At 41.7% G+C, this 15,851-nt stretch overlaps 1 protein-coding gene across 2 annotated transcripts in view; it reads left to right on the forward strand.

Annotated features, from left to right (window-relative positions):
- Window positions 1–10,462: 10,462 nt before the first annotated feature.
- Window positions 10,463–15,851, forward strand: part of LOC140486287 (prostaglandin F2 receptor negative regulator-like) — a 68,848-nt gene continuing 63,459 nt past the window's right edge. Inside the window, exon 1 of one of the 2 annotated variants that reach the window (XM_072585216.1) lies at window positions 10,463–11,086. In XM_072585216.1, coding sequence (XP_072441317.1) covers window positions 11,044–11,086 — 43 coding nt within the window. In that variant the 5' untranslated portion in view covers window positions 10,463–11,043. Of the gene's footprint in view, window positions 11,087–11,369; window positions 11,520–15,851 lie in introns of those variants that run through there. The other variant, XM_072585214.1, reaches the window with a different exon arrangement.

The raw sequence follows: 15,851 nt of genomic DNA on the forward strand, positions 1-15,851 counted from the left end.
CACCTCCAATTTTATTGTCACCTGCAAACTTATTAACCATATCTCCTATGCTCACATCCAAATCATTTATATAAATGACAAAAAGCAGTGGACCCAGCACTGATTCTTGTGGCACTCCACTCCTCACAGGCTTCTAGTCTGAAAGGTAACCTTCCACCACCACCCTCTGTCTTCTACCTTCGAGCCATTTCTGTATGCAAATGTGATCCCTGTATCCCATGTGATCTAACCTTGCTAACCAGTCCACCATGAGGAACCTTGATGAATACCGTACTGAAGACCATATAGAATCATGTCCATCAATCTGCCCTCATCAATCCTCTTCGTTACTTCTTCAAAAAAATTCAACTAAGTTTGTAAGACATGATTTCCCACGCACATAGCCATGCTGACTATCCCTAATCAGTCATTGCCTTTCCAAATACTTGTAATCCTGTCCCTCAGGATTCCCTCCAACAACTTGCCTACCACGATGTCAGGCTCACTGGTCAATAGTTTTCTGGCTTGTCCTTACCACCTTTCTTAAATAGTGGCACCATGTTAGCCAACCTCCAGTCCTCCAGCACCTCACCTGTGGCTATCAATGATACAAGTATCTTAACAAAGAGCTCAGCAATCACTTTTCCAGCTTCCCACAGAGTCCTAGGGTACACCTGATCAAGTCACTGGGATTTGTGCACTTTTATGCATTTTAAGGCATCCAGCACCTCCTCCTCTGTAATATGGACATTTCCACTGTGTCGTTATTTATTTCCCCATGTTCTATACTTTTTGTATCCTTCTCCATGGTAAACACTGATACAAATTACTCGTTTAGTATCTCTCCCATCTGCTGTGGTTCCACACATAGGCAGCTTCGCTGAAATTTAAGGGACCCTATTCTCTCCCTAGTTACTCTCTTGTCCTTAATGTATTTGTAGAATCCCTTTGGATGCTCCTTAACCTTAATTGCCAAAAGTATCTCATGTCCCCTTTTTGCCCTCCTGATTTCCCTCTTAAATACGCTCCTACTGTCTTTATACTCTTCTATGGATTCACTCGATCTCTACTGTCTATACCTGACATTTGCTTCCATCTTTTTCCTGACCAAAGCCTTAATTTCACTACTCATCCAGCATTCCCTATACCTACCAGCCTTTCCTTTCACCCTAACAGGAACATAGTGTCTCTGGACTCTCATTATCTTATTTTTGAAGTCAAAAATCACACAACACCAGGTTATGGTCCAACAGGTTTATCTGAAACCACAAGCTTCTGAAGCTCCTGCTCATTCCTCAGGCAAAAACAATGAAAAACAATACATCAGACACAGAATTTATAAGTAAAAGATAAAAGGGTCATACAACTTATGCTATTGTATTGAACAAACCTATTAAGTCTTTAATTAGTTAGAATGGAGGTGCAGGTTTCGATTGATTAATATGTAAATCCCAGAATTTCTTTCAAGTCACTGGCCCCAGATAACTTCAGGTTTTATCAGAATAAAGGCGACACCTCATGTCAGACAATGCATTTTAGGTGTAAGGCCATGTTTCAAGTCTATCTGTATCCCAACTTGGAGCTAGACTGGTTTTATTTCCAAAGTAGGGATTTATAAACAGTCACATTGACTGACTGCTTACAGATCATGTGCCTTCTGATCAAAATAAAATGCAGCTGCAAATACTGATCTGTAAATGCAAATTCACCCAATAGATTTTTATGTGTGTATGTACGTGCTCCATCTCATTTTGGAAAGCTTCCCATCTTCCAGCCATTCCTTTGCCTGTGGACGTTTTGCCCCCAGTCAACCTTTGAAAGTTCTTGCATAATACCGTCAAAATTGGCCTTCCTCCAATTTAGAAATGTAACTTTTAGATCTGAACTACCCTTTCGCATCACTTTTTAAAACTAATAGAATTATGGTCACTGGCCGCAAAGTGTTCCCCCACTGTCACCTCAGTCACCTGCCCTGCCTTATTTCCTAAGAGTAGGTCAAGTTTTGCATCTTCTCTACTAGGTACATCCACAGGCTGAATCAGAAAATTTTCTTGTACACACTTAACAAATTCCTCTTCATCCAAGCCTTAACACTATGGCAGTCCAAGTCTTTATTTAGAAAGTTAAAATCTCTTACCATAACCACCCTATTATTCTTACAGATAACTGAGATCTCTTTACAAATTTGCTTCTCAGCTTCCCAGTGACTATTGGGTGGTCTATAGAACAATCCCAATAAAGTGATTATCCCTTTCTCATTTCTCAGTTCCACCCATTAACTTCCTTGGAATATTCCCAGGAATATCCTCCCTAAGTACAGCTATAATGTTAAGCCTAAGTAAAAACACCACTCCCCCTAATCTCTTGTCCCCCTTTCTATCCTTCCTATAGCATTTATATCCTGGAACATTAAGCTGCCAGTCCTGTCCATCCCTGAGCCATGTCACTCTATTTCTATAATATCAGAGTCCCATGTTCCCAACCAAGCCCTGGGTTCACCTGCCTTCCCTGTTAGGCCTCTTGCATTGAAGTAAATGCAGTTTATCAGTTCTACCTTGTTCTCTGCTTTATTCCTGCCTGTCTTGACTGTTGGACTTGCTCCTTTTCCCAACTATTATACCAGCCTCAGTCTGATGTCTTTCCTCACTATCTCTCTGGGATCCCCTCCCTGCCAACTTACCAGCTTAAATCCTCTTCAGCAGCTCTAGCAAGGATTTGCCAGTATATTAGTCCCCTTCCAATTCAGGAACAATCCATCCTTCTTGTACAGGTCACTTGTACAGAGATTCCAATGATCCAAAAATGTGAACCCTTCTCCTGTACACCAGCTCCTCAGCCACACATTCACCTGCTCTATCCTTCTATTCTTACCCTCACTAGCTTGTAGCACAGGGAGTAATCCAGATATTACTCCCCTTGAGGCCCTCTTTTTTTAAGTTCCTGCCTTACTTCCTATGTTCTCTCCTCAGAATCTCATCCTTTTCCCTTCCAATGTCATTAGTTCCAATGTGTACAATGACCTCCTGCTGGGCCCTCTCCCCTTTCAGAAAATGGCATAGTCTTACTGCTCTAAAAAACACTGCTCCAGGTTAACAGTGCAAATGTTTTATATATTTCAAATTTAATCAAGAGACAGATCTCAATAAAACATATAATCAAAAAAAGAACCCACTCTACTCACTACTGTAGATTTACGATAAAAACAGCAAGGTTCCACTTTAACAAGCCACTTCGCTGCTACCGTGTTGTGAGCTCTCCCACACAGGTTCCTCCAAGGTCAGCTGTGAGTTTCACTGTTTGCTATTTTTTCTTAAAAGACTCCAAAATCCAGAGATACTTGATATCAAACAGCAGAACAGTCAGCTGTGCAGATTCACTGATGGGTCAGACAGCAGTGCAGGTTTATTTCTCTATTTTATTTGCTTCCCATATGGTATTTACCTTTGTCTGCCTTCCTTTTTAATGTATCTTTGTTTTTTCCTTTTGTCCCCCAAAGTTCCAAAACAATGCAACAGCTTACAAAACTGTAATTACTGTTCCTAGAATTTGAGGAAATCAGCTCAAAAAATACCTCCAAGAAGGAGCAGCTGTTACAGACTAAATTTTTTTCCCCATCCTCCATCTAGCGTAAGAGTGAATTGATACTCAGTATTTAATAATAGGTAAGATATAAAGGTGGTGCTCATCAATAACTTTTATTTGGTGTTTAAAAAAATGGAAAATTAACAGGACATTATGAAAAATGCCCACGGATAAATTCTTGGTGAATTCTGATTTCTATAATTAATGTTCCTCTCTTGCGCTTCAGCAGACAATGAGACTGTCAGCTCACCAACTGCTGAGATACATTCTGGCCAATATTCACCAAGTTTTGGAAACTCTGAGGGCCTTGTGAATGACAGTTTAACAGAGCTGACTTAGCCACAGGGAGATGAGGCAGCATGTCAGCTATTGGCTGGGCTGGGAGATGAGGACAATGCTCTGGATTAGAGAGGTGCTGGAAAAGCACAGCAGTTCAGGCAGTATCCGAGGGGCAGGAAAATCGACGTTTCGGGCAAAAGCCCGACGTTTCAGGAATAGAGGCAGAGTGCCTGCAGGGTGGAGAGATAAATGAGAGGACTCCCTGAGATTCTTTTAGAGAGAGGAGGAAAACGTCTTCAAGGCAGGCATCCTTGCAAGAGGATTCGCAGTAGGGTTAAAATCAACTAGGTAAAAACAAGGACTGCACATGCTGGAAACCAGATTCTATACAGCATCTCCAGTATTTCACTTTTGTTCAGAACTTCTGACTTCCCTGTTGTCAACCCAGAGTTCACAAACAAACTGTTATGCATTGGTGCATAAAATACATTTTTTTGTATATAATTACAGAGCTACAATCAAATTATTTTATCCGCAGACAGTGGTTGTCAATACCCAACTTGTTCAGCAAGAATGATTCCTGGTCTGATCACTAAATCATTTTTATTACCATCCACAGTGCCACTTCTCTTGGCATAGAAAAAAAATTCTAATTCTTTCATGAATACGATCTCTACCTTACAAGACATTTTTTCTTTTTATTTCTTTCTTTTTCAATATCCTGGCATTTCTGCTGCTATAGATGTATTGAACCACTGTTGTAGCTTTATTTTTGACAGCCTTGCTTTCAGCAACTCCACCTGTGTATCTGCTAACATCCTCTCAGATTTCTAACAACCAATTCTGAACGCGCACCATTAATTGCGTTTTTAATACTTTTCCAAACTCAACCCCTGTGAGATCCTCTCCCCATGTCCTTCCGTGTCACTGTACTACTCTTCCTAGTGCTCATGAGGCTTGACATCAATACCTTCCTTCAACAATTGTCCTTTCTCTGGCACAAGTCTTGCCTCCTCAAAAATACAATCATCAATTCTCTACACAAAAAACTCACCATCCCCCATCCATAATATCTATTAGCCCATCTCCGGTTTCCCTGCATTTTCACTCATATTAAGGCAACTTGTGACATGTTATTACATTGCTTTGTTTACTATGCCTACATAAAGTCTTTCTCATTATTCCATGACTACACTGACTAGAAGATGACGGTGTATGATGATGTCGATGTCACTATTTGTACTAAAAACAAGGCTCTATTGATGAAAGTGAACCAAAAAAAAGGCAGGATAAGTCTGTCTATGTCTGGTGTTGTTTGGGTTCAGATAAACATCAGACAAAGGCATAGTAAGTGGATTCAATTGTCATCTGCAATGATCCATAATGCGTACATGTGGGAATCAATTGCTCCATTCACTTTCCTCAGTCCTTCGGGAATCGAATGGACCTAAACATAACACTGCATATGAATGTGCTTTATGACATCTAGGGTATTGACTGGAACTAACCTGGTGATAACAGTTTATCTATACCAGTCCAATATATTTACATGATTTGATTGACATCTCCATTGATAGCTGTATTGATGTGTCAAGTAACTGATCGAGAATGAAATTCTGAAATTTTCTATAATCATTTCACACAAGAAGCTGAGGACAATTATTAAACGAGTCAGTTTTTATCATATAGCAAAACTGAAAGAAGCAGTTGTTTTTTTTTAAAGCTACACACCTTTGGGTACTGAAAGTTGCAATTTGCTATATAGCTTCCCTTGTGTTCAAATGTTCAAATATGTCAACATAAGAATTTCAGGCCTTGATTTGTACAAAAGTAAAAGGGAAAATGACAAGCTGTAGATATCATGCTGCAGGGCTAACTAAGTAATACTAAAATTGAGGGCAACAGTGAGTTCAAGAAGGCAGCTTATCATGTCTTCCTCAAGGGCAATTAGTGGTGGGTAATAAATAATAGTCTGACTTACATCTCATGAATGAATAAATAAAAGTATTGGATCAGGCAGGACATTTGATGAGTACATTTTTCTTGATGAAATCTGCTTTTGAAGAAATTTGATGAAAGACTGTCATGAATAATGATGCTTATCTCATTGTGAGAGAGAAGGCAACGAAGTCTCAGATGCAGGACATGTTGCTTCCTCAACCTGTACGTGCCCTTCGTTACAGACACTTTTAACAGAAATTTGTTGTACGTTTGTGGATATGTACTAAGTGTGGCAATCACTGACAAATTATTCTAATGCATTGAAACAGTTTTGAATTAGAATTAAATCTCTTTGATTAAATCATTTTCTTTCTGTACCGTTATTATACAGTTACACATATTTTAACAAAATGTGCCCATAATTAATTTCCATATGGACAATAAAGTGGAATTGAGTTGAATTAAAACGAAAGCCCATAGTTGTCTTCGTTTAACAGCTATCTGTACCAATTTCTTAATTTCCTTAAGAACATTCAATCACCCATGTACAACTTCTACCTCCACAGTAAGACAGAGACTGTCTTGCTTTTAGGTTCTTTTGTATGCTGTGAACTCCCCCACAGCTACCTGGACTACAAGTCCTCCCACATCTCCCCACCACCACCCCCCCCCCCCCACCCCCCCTGGAAAAATGCTAACCCCTACTCCCAATTCCTCAGCCTCTGCTGTATCTGCTTCCAGGAAGAACAATTCCAATCCAGAACATTCCAGATGGCCTCCTATTTCAATTATGGCAATTTCCCCTCCCACATGATCAAGAATGCCCTCCAGTGCATCCCCTCCATTTCCTGCCCTTGAACTCCACCCAACCAACCTCAACAAGCACAGAAACCCCCCTGGTCCTCAAACTCCACCCCCCAATCTCCGGATTCAATGCATCCTTCCTCCGCTATTTCTGCCACCTATCGTCACATCCCACCACCAGAGATATATTTCCCTCCCCATCCCTATTAGCAGTCCATAGAGACCATTCCCTCTGTGACTCCCTCGTTAGATCCATGCACCCAACTAACTCACCCTCCACTCCCGGCACCTTTCCTTACCACCACAAGAGGCGTAAAACCTGCGCCCACCCCTCACCCCTTAACTCCATCCAAGGCCCCAAAAGATCCTTCTATATCTGGCAGAGATTTTCCTGCACATCCAAACACCTCATCTACTGTGTCTGTTGCACCCGATGTGGTCTCCTCTACATTGGGGAGACAGGACGTCAACTCATAGAACATTTCAGAGAACATCTCTGGGACACATCAATCCAACAACCCCACTGCCCTGTGGCAGACCACTTCAACTCCCCATCCCACTCCGCCAAGGACATGCAAGTCCTGGGCCTCCTCCACCACCAAATCCTAGCCACCTGGTTCCTGGAGGAAGATCGCCTCATCTTCCTGTTATGGACTAGGCCAGCGCACTCAAAACATTCTTAAGCAGGCAGCCTCAAACCATAATTTTGCAATTAGTTTCGGTAAGTGTACAATGAACATTACCCAGAGTAAGTTAGCTAGGTTGACTACAAGATTTTAAAGCAGACAAAAAAAATGTATTCACAAATTGACAAAATGTAACACAAAGATCAGAATAAAGAACCCCAATAGAACTCAACCTATCCAGTTAGACTTAATTATGCTGTTCCAAATACTGTATACACAATAGTCCTAATAATCAAACGCCCTTTAAAACCCAGTATAAATGGAACATATGTTTACGGGTTGAGGTTGAAGGGCAGAAAAGAGAGAGAGTTTCCAAACAGCTCCCCGTTGAATTTCCCAGTTCAAGACTGAACTAAAACTGCTTAGCCCAGCTAAAGAGCTGGGTCATTATACAGGTCACTTCTAAAACATTATCACTTTGGCCTGAAGTCTCATCTGTTTACATATTAACAAAAGGCCTCTCAAAATTCTTTTTATCTCTGTACCAAACCAGACTGATTGGAGCCCGGCTCAGTTTATTGCCCCTCTGAAAAAAATCAAGGACAGAGTCTCCTTGAGCCAAGGAGAAGCTTTAAGGAAAAAAGGGACTAGCTTTGTGACATTCCACCTTAGGACCCTCCAACCACATGGCAGCAACGTGATTTTCCTCATTTCCCATTCCCCCACCTCATCCCAAATCCAACCCTCCAACTCGGCACCACCTTCTTGAACTGTCCTATCTGTTCATCATCCTTCCCACCCATCCGCTCCATCCTCCATTCCGACCTATCACCATCACCCCCACCTTCATCTACCTGTCACCTTCCAAGCTACCATCCCCCCCAGCCCCACCTCCTTCCTATTTATCTCACAGCTTCCTTGGGCCCCCCCTCGCAACACTCCTGATGAAGGGCTTATGGCCATAACGTTGATTTCCCTGTTCCTCAGATGCTGCCCTGACCTGCTGTGCTTTTCCAGAGCCATACTTTTTAACTGTGAACTTGTTATTGGTGTCCTTGTTTTTAGTATCTAAGTGCAATTTGAGGAAGTGATCATTTTCAAAACCCTCCAACTCAATGTAACTTGACTTACAAAACGTTTTGACCAAGTTCTTCATGGAAAATGACTAATTAGGTTACATAAAAATAAGGAACTCAAGGGAAATCTGAGAGTCATTTTAAAAGATAAAAACCATGAAACTAGTTTTTTTAACAGGCAGTTAGGTGTAAAAGATGCTGGGGTAAGAAATGCTGTGTAGTGAGCCCGAGGAATTATTCTGCAGATCTGTACTGTTTCATTGGAGGATTAATGATTTAGATCAGTCACAGAAACTGATCTCAAGAAGGAACTTCCCCTGAACCCATAATACTATTTGGCAAACTATGTAAGTGAATGGAACAAGAGAAGCATGAAGTCTTATAAAGGTAAGTGTAAAACATTGTCTACAGGAAGAAAACAAAATGAAAAATATATGTACTCTATGGAATTTGTTGAAGTAGCTCATGGAAATGTAATCGATCTATTCACTTTACATGTAATGTAGCACATGTTCATTCCTTGTGTGATAACAACCAACAAATCAAATACAATTCTGCTTTGTACAGCCAAAACATTCAAATATAGGTTAGAAGGGGACATGAATGACTGCACGGGAACACCTCCACCTGCAAGTTCACCTCCAAGCCACACACCACTGTCACAAAATTAAAATCCTAGAACCCCTTTCCTAACAGCATAGTGAGTGTTGCTACATCACGTGGACTGCACCATTTCAAAAAGGCAGCTTCTCAAGGGAAATTAAGGGATAGGCAATAAATATTCATCTAGCCAGCATTTCCACATCCTGTGAACGAATTACAAGAATAGTGTGCTGGCTAGATAACACTTCATGAACTGTGCCCAAACCTAACAATTAAACCATTAAGGGCGCACATAACAATGGTAAGAATCCAGAGAGAAGATATAAAAATCATTCCTTACGGCTAATTAAAAGGTAATCCACTCAGCAGAGAACTAATGAGATTGGATCACAACCTGTTTTACCAGGTGTATGTTTTTGTAATTTAATAAAAAATCAATTATGTAAAATTGGTGTTTGTTTCTTGCAGGGCAAGTTAACATAGAATTAAACCCCTAATGTCAAAGTTTTGAGCCAAAAGGAAAGGCTGAACAAACTTGCACTTTTCACCTTTTAAAGCGGTGGCTCAGTGGCTCATACTACAGCCTCACAGTGCTGGGATCCAGGTTCAATCCCAACCTCAGGTGACTGTCTGTCTGGAGTTTTCATATTCTCCCAGTGTCTGCGTGGGTTTCCTCCCACAGTCCAAAGATGTGCAGGTTAGGTGAATTGGTCATGCTAAGTTGCCCATAGTGTTCAGGGATGTGTAGATTATGTGCATTAGTCAGGGGTAAAGGTGGGGTGGGGGAATCGGTCTGGATGGGTTGCTCTTCGGAGGTCAGTGTGGACTTGTTGGAAGGGCCTGTTTCCACGCTGTAGGGATTCTATGATGATTCTTCTATTCTATGAAGAAGGTGGCTGCAAAATGATCTATTGATTGCTTATAAGTTAGTAAAGGATGTAAAAAGAGTAATTAAAAAAAAACTAAACTGTAACACAGGTAGAACCGACTTCATATGAGTACGAGTCAAATGCTGCTGGGGAGAGAAGTGAAAGCAAAAAAACCCTACAATTATTTTGGGAATTGATGCTGTACTAATTTATCTGGTTGAGCTCAGATGGATTTAATCGTGATACTCAAAAAGTCTATGTCATCTGTTGTGGTGTCAGTAAGCAGTTCAACTAAATTTCAGTAATCATCTACAGATGGAACTGAAATATAGTCTTTGTTGTAGTTTGGGCAATGATGCAGTCAATTTGTATACATCAATGAAACAAAGAATCAGATTATCAGTTATGGTGTTGTTAGATGGATAAATTTTACATAGGACAATGGGAAAACTCCACTGCTCTTCTCCAAATAATGCCAAGTTATCTATTTATCTTCATCGGAAGGGTCACGCCTCTACTAGTGTACCACTCCCTCAGTGCTGATCTATTAGGCTCAACTCTGAGACGTGGGGTTTGAACCTTCAACCCAAGGCGTGTGAATCGATTGTAATTACAGGAGAATAGGTCGATTGCGTTTTCTTTCTCTGTGAATTGATTTTACGTTGCACAACATCCATGCAGGGCAAAACCATGCTCGTTGACCATTTTGATTTAAGATGTGTTCAACACTATTTGCAGGATGAGGTGAATGTTCACAGAGGAAGTGATACCAACCTCAGCAACTGAAATGCAACAGCGGATCATAATGATCCCAATACTTTCCAACGATAGGATATCGACGAACACGAACAAACAACTGCAGAAATGAAAATAAAAATTCCCATGAGGCAGGATTGCAATCTTTGGATTTTTTTTATGCGTGTGTCGCCTGACGTCTTTCTCCTCCCCTTTTAACGGAGCCAATTACCTGAAAGAAAGGGAAGTTCCTGGGTGTTTCCGCCAGCTTTCTGTGGTAAAGGATCAGAAACTTTCCAAGTGCTTGACCGGTAAAGTTAGCCTCGGGGTTCCTCGTTCCCAAGGGTAAAATAAACTTTCTGGCAGTACATTAAGTTTTTTTTTGAAGTTTCAGCCTGGAATTCGGTCATATTGCAAGAAGTGTTACCTGGAGACAGACAGCTGTTGGAAAGATTCCAGTTGGGAGTGAAAGAGGGAGGGATTTTGACTTCTCTTTCTGTTTCCCGAGTTTGGGGAGTGTTTGCCATTAAAGGCAGATCCTGGGAGAGGATGGAGCGATCGATGTTACTGCTGCTTCTGGTGGTCAATTGGGGTAAGTGTGGGGGTCGCTGGCTGCAGTGGAGAACCCCTGGATTTCCTATTCCCCCCCCCCCCCCCCCATCTCCCAACCTTACCCTTGTGTCTTCCCATCTCCTTAGAGGAGCCCCGGAGGCTGCGACACTGTGGGACTGGGAGTGAACGCTAAGCCGAGGGCTGTGAGAGGGGAGGCAGGAGCAGCGCGCTGATTCCCGCCGGGGTTGGTGGGGGGGGGGGGGGAAGTGCCGAGTGAGGACAGTGAAAGCGCTTCACTGAACACACACAGTCCGTTGAATCACCCCCAAGCCGTTTGTCCTTTATTATAACTGCCCATCCGGATTCTTTTTGTTCAAGAAGCTCAATAATGCTAACATTGGACTTTTATTTCCCAGTGAATTCGCAATCCGCCTCACCCTTAAAGCTACTGGTCTTGGGGGAATTATTCTCTCGTGAGTTTTCACAGACACTGGCCTCATTTTCTTAGCGCTGTTCCTGTCGTTCGACTGTCCTCGTAATCTTTTCGTGTTTTTTTTTAAATGCGTTTTATTGTCTCTTTTTTTTAAGGGTATTTGAATGTTTTCTGGGATCTGAGATTAATTGAAACTTGGCGCGTGGTACTTATCGTCCTTTTCTGTCCTCCGTATTCCCAGTTTAAATTTTGAGTTTTTCTTTCAACCCGAGAATGAGCCTGGGCAGCGATTCCTGATTAATGATTTGTGTAAATTCGCTGTCAGTATTCACTTAGTTAGTATGGACAATGCTAAGATGTGTTTATTTCTGAACTTCAGTAAAGGGAGAAGGTAGCATGCGACACAGCATACAACGGCCTTCTGCTCACCTTCACCTCAAATCTGACTTTGAACTTTGTCTCTCATTTTGCTCTCCTGGCTGGCTAGAAATTTCTCCCGTGTTGTTTTATCCAGGGTGGTTACTATTGGAGCCCTAAATTGTACTTCAAAAATGCATTATTTATAAATGTAAGGTTCAATAATGTTTGACACATCTCAGCAGTCTACCACCACCTGGGTCCACCATATACCTGAATATAATTACCCATGCTCCTGAAAGGGAAGTCTTAATTGTCATTTACTTTAAACTCATTGGCAATGGTAGACCTGTTTCTATTCTTTGAATTCCAATGTATAAAAAATTTCCTTTTACAGGGTCGTGTTTGGACTTTGAGCCTTGTATTTAAAAGGAAGCTAAATGCAGTCCTGGTGATTAATCTTTCCAAACTGTGAGATCACTCTGTTTCAGTCTGGAGTTACTCACAGCCTGCCCCAATGACTCCCTAATAAATGTGCAGTCTGCTCACTTAGTGTAATATTTGGGCTGATAACGTCTAAAATTTTCTTCCATTTTGATATTTGTACCTGTTTATTTCTGACCACATTGTTGCCATAGCGATGCCCTAAAAACGGTTTTCCAAAAAGGTTTGCAGCCACACCTTACTGCAAACAATTTCTGTGGGATCATAGTGTTGAGTTACCAAGCATTGTTGTCCTGGTTTTTTTTTGCGCTGGTTTTTCTCCCACTTTTTAATTGAAGTATGATTTCACTTCTGCAAGTCACACCCTGTTACTTTGTCCATGTAGTCATTGTTAATTTGTAACTCTATACAACAGTTCAAAATACAACCGTAATTTTATAGTGCCTTTAACTTGAAGTGCCTTGAATGTACTTGAGGGAAAATAAACTGTGAAAAGATTGTCCTGCCACAAGAAGTGACTAACAGGTAAGAAGTATTAAGGAGCGTCTTGAATGTGGAGAGCTTCGAGTCTAGAGGATGGAAGGCACAGATGTCAGTGCTGAGGTACACTGGGCTGGAGGTGCAGAAGAGTCTGCACTTAGAGGAATATAGAATTCTCAAATGGTTGTAGTGTCAGTCCATCTAATACATGAAGATAGGCAAGATTGCTAAGAGATTTGAACATGCAGATGAACATTTTGTTTTGTGATGTTAGTTTGCAGTACTGCAATGTAGGTTATTGAGTGCTGAGGCGTTGGACAAGTGGGGCTTGCTTCTTGTAGTATTTAGACAGCAGAGGTTTAGCAACACTGCAGTTTATGAATGGTGGTTGGACAGGAGGCTGTTGGAATTGTGCACTCTGGGATCGACAGAAGAGATTTGCCAGCAAACTTGTTGGTGATGGAGGCTGACACACGATTGAAATGGGCAGTCTGTGTTGGAGATGGAGAGTTCAGGAGCCCCTGATCTCTGTCCTATTAGGATAGTGAGGTTGACTGCAATCTGTTAGGGGTACAGGGTAGAATTGTTGGTAAAGGCTGAATGTTTGTGACTAGGAATCAAAAGTAACAACCTTGTTTGCCCCACTATTTAAATCCAGGACATTGCAACTTGTCCAAGCCTGGTTGGTGGATAAGCTGTCTGACAGTGGCAAAACAGTGAAAGGATTGTGGAAATAGCTCAAATGTCACTTTATTTTTATTTGTGAAATGTGGGAATCACCTGAGAAGGCTAGCATTTATTGCCCATCCCTAATTGCCCTTGATCTGAGTGATAGGCTATTCTGAAGTCACATATGGGAAAGCAAATCTTAGCAGGACTTGTACACTTAATGGTAAGGTCCTAGGGAGTGTTATTAAGCAGAGACCTTGGAGTGCAGGTTCATAGCTCCTTGAATGCAGAGTCGCAGGTAGATAGGATAGTGAAGGTGTTTGGTATGTTTTCCTTTTATTGGTCAGAGTATGGTTTACAGGAGTTGGGAGGTCATGTTGCAGCTGTACAGAACATTGGTTAGCCCACTGTTGGAATATTGTGTGTTCTGGTCTCCTTCTTCCTACCGGAAGGATGTTGTGAAACTTGAAAGGGTTCAGAAAAGATTTACAAGGATGTTGGCAAGGTTGGAGGATTTGGGCTATAGGGAGAGGTTGAATAGGCTTGGGTTGTTTTTCCTGCAGCGTCGGAGGCTATGGGGTGACCTTATAGAGGTTTATAAAGTCATTGGGGGGGGGGGGGCATGGACAGGATAAATAGACAAGTCTTTTCCCTGAGGTATGAGAGGGGAAAGATATAAAAGAAACCTAAGGGGCAACATTTTTGCTCAGAGGGTAATACGTATATGGAATGTGCTGCCAGAGGAAGTGGTGGAGGCTAGTACAATTTGTAACATTTAAAAGACATCTGGATGGGTATATGAATAGGAAGGGTTTAGAGGGATATGGGCCAGGTATTGGGCCTAGGTTGGGTTGGGATGTCTGGAAGGCATGGCTGAGTTAGACTGGGTCTGTTTCCATGCTATATATCTCTATCACTGATTCTTTATAAGCCAGGTCAGATAAAGGTAGCAGATTTCCTCTCCTAAAGAACATTTGTGAACCAGATTTTTGATATGTGGCTAGTAATGGTAACATGAAAATGGTAATAAGGTTATCATTGCTTTTATTTATTCATCCATCTGATATGGAATATGTTGACTCAGCCAGCATTTATTACCTATTCCTAAATGCTGTGGAGATGAGTGAATTGCTGTTTAAAGATATGACAATCTTTGGAGTGTAGAAATACCCAAATATTGTTAGGAAGGAAATTCCAGAATTTTAATACAGCAACAGTGAAGGAACAGTGATATGTTTCCAGGTTAAGATGGTGAATGGCTTGGAGGGGAACCTCCAGGTGCAGTGTTCCTATGCATCTGCAGCTCCTGTCCTTTAGTGGTTGTGGGTTTCAAAGGTGTTGCCAAAGTAACTTTGAGTTACTGTCGTCCATTTTGTAGATGGTACATGGTGGCACGATGGCTCAGTGGTGAGCACTGTTGCCTCACAGCACCAGGGTCTCTGGTTTGATTCCAGCCTCAGGCCTCTCACACCACGATGGACAGTGTCCTCCGTGTTAAGATGCACCTCCATCTCCGCAAGGACTGTGTGCATTGGCCACTCCTACCAATACTCATGGATGAGGTCAAAAAGAACTTTCTCCCCTTTTGGTCCCTTCCGCACCTATCGGAGGTGTTACCAACTGTATTCTTTACAGTGAACTCTGCTGCTACTGAGCCAGTCTGTGATAGATATGGAAGTCTCCCATTCAGAGTACATGCTGTGCCATTACCATCAACTCTTGTTTCCTCCAGATTGTGTTGTGTGGAGGAGTACTGTTTTGTCAGCTCTCCGGAGGTTTCTTTGCCCATATTTGACCTGATGCCATGAGATATCATGGTGTCTGGAGTCTAGTTTAAGGCCCATAGACTGTGTACCACTGTTGCCACCTCCAGTTGGTCAGTCCTACCAGTGGGACACATAATCGAGGATGATATTAGTGGTTTCCAGCACATCATTATTCTCTTAGAATCATCATATTTTCTAAACAATGTCAGGCTGTTACTTGATTAGTCTGTGGGACAGCTCTCTTAATTTTGGCACAAGCCCCCTCAATGTTGGTAAGGAGGATTTTTGTCATTGTCTTCAGTGCCGTTGTTGATTCTGGGTGGTCGTCTTGGTTTCATTTCTTTTGCTTAGCCTTCATAGCAGTTTGATACAACTAAATTACTTACTGGGTCACTTTTTTTTCGTAGGCAGTTGAAAGTCAACCATGTTGCTGTGGGTCTGTAGTCATGTGTAGGACAACAATAGATTTTCTCTCTGAGAAGATGTTAGTGAACCAGATAGGTTTTTCACAGCAATGAGTGATGGTTAAGTGATAGCTAGTTTACAGGCAGTTATTTTTAGAATCAATTAATTTCAAATTCTGCAATCTGCCATGGTGGGATTTGAATGCAGAACACCCCAGAACCCTATGCCTCTCAACACACCAGCATCTCCAA

Source organism: Chiloscyllium punctatum, chromosome 15 (assembly GCF_047496795.1).
Source record: "Chiloscyllium punctatum isolate Juve2018m chromosome 15, sChiPun1.3, whole genome shotgun sequence".
Lineage (NCBI taxonomy): Eukaryota > Metazoa > Chordata > Chondrichthyes > Orectolobiformes > Hemiscylliidae > Chiloscyllium > Chiloscyllium punctatum.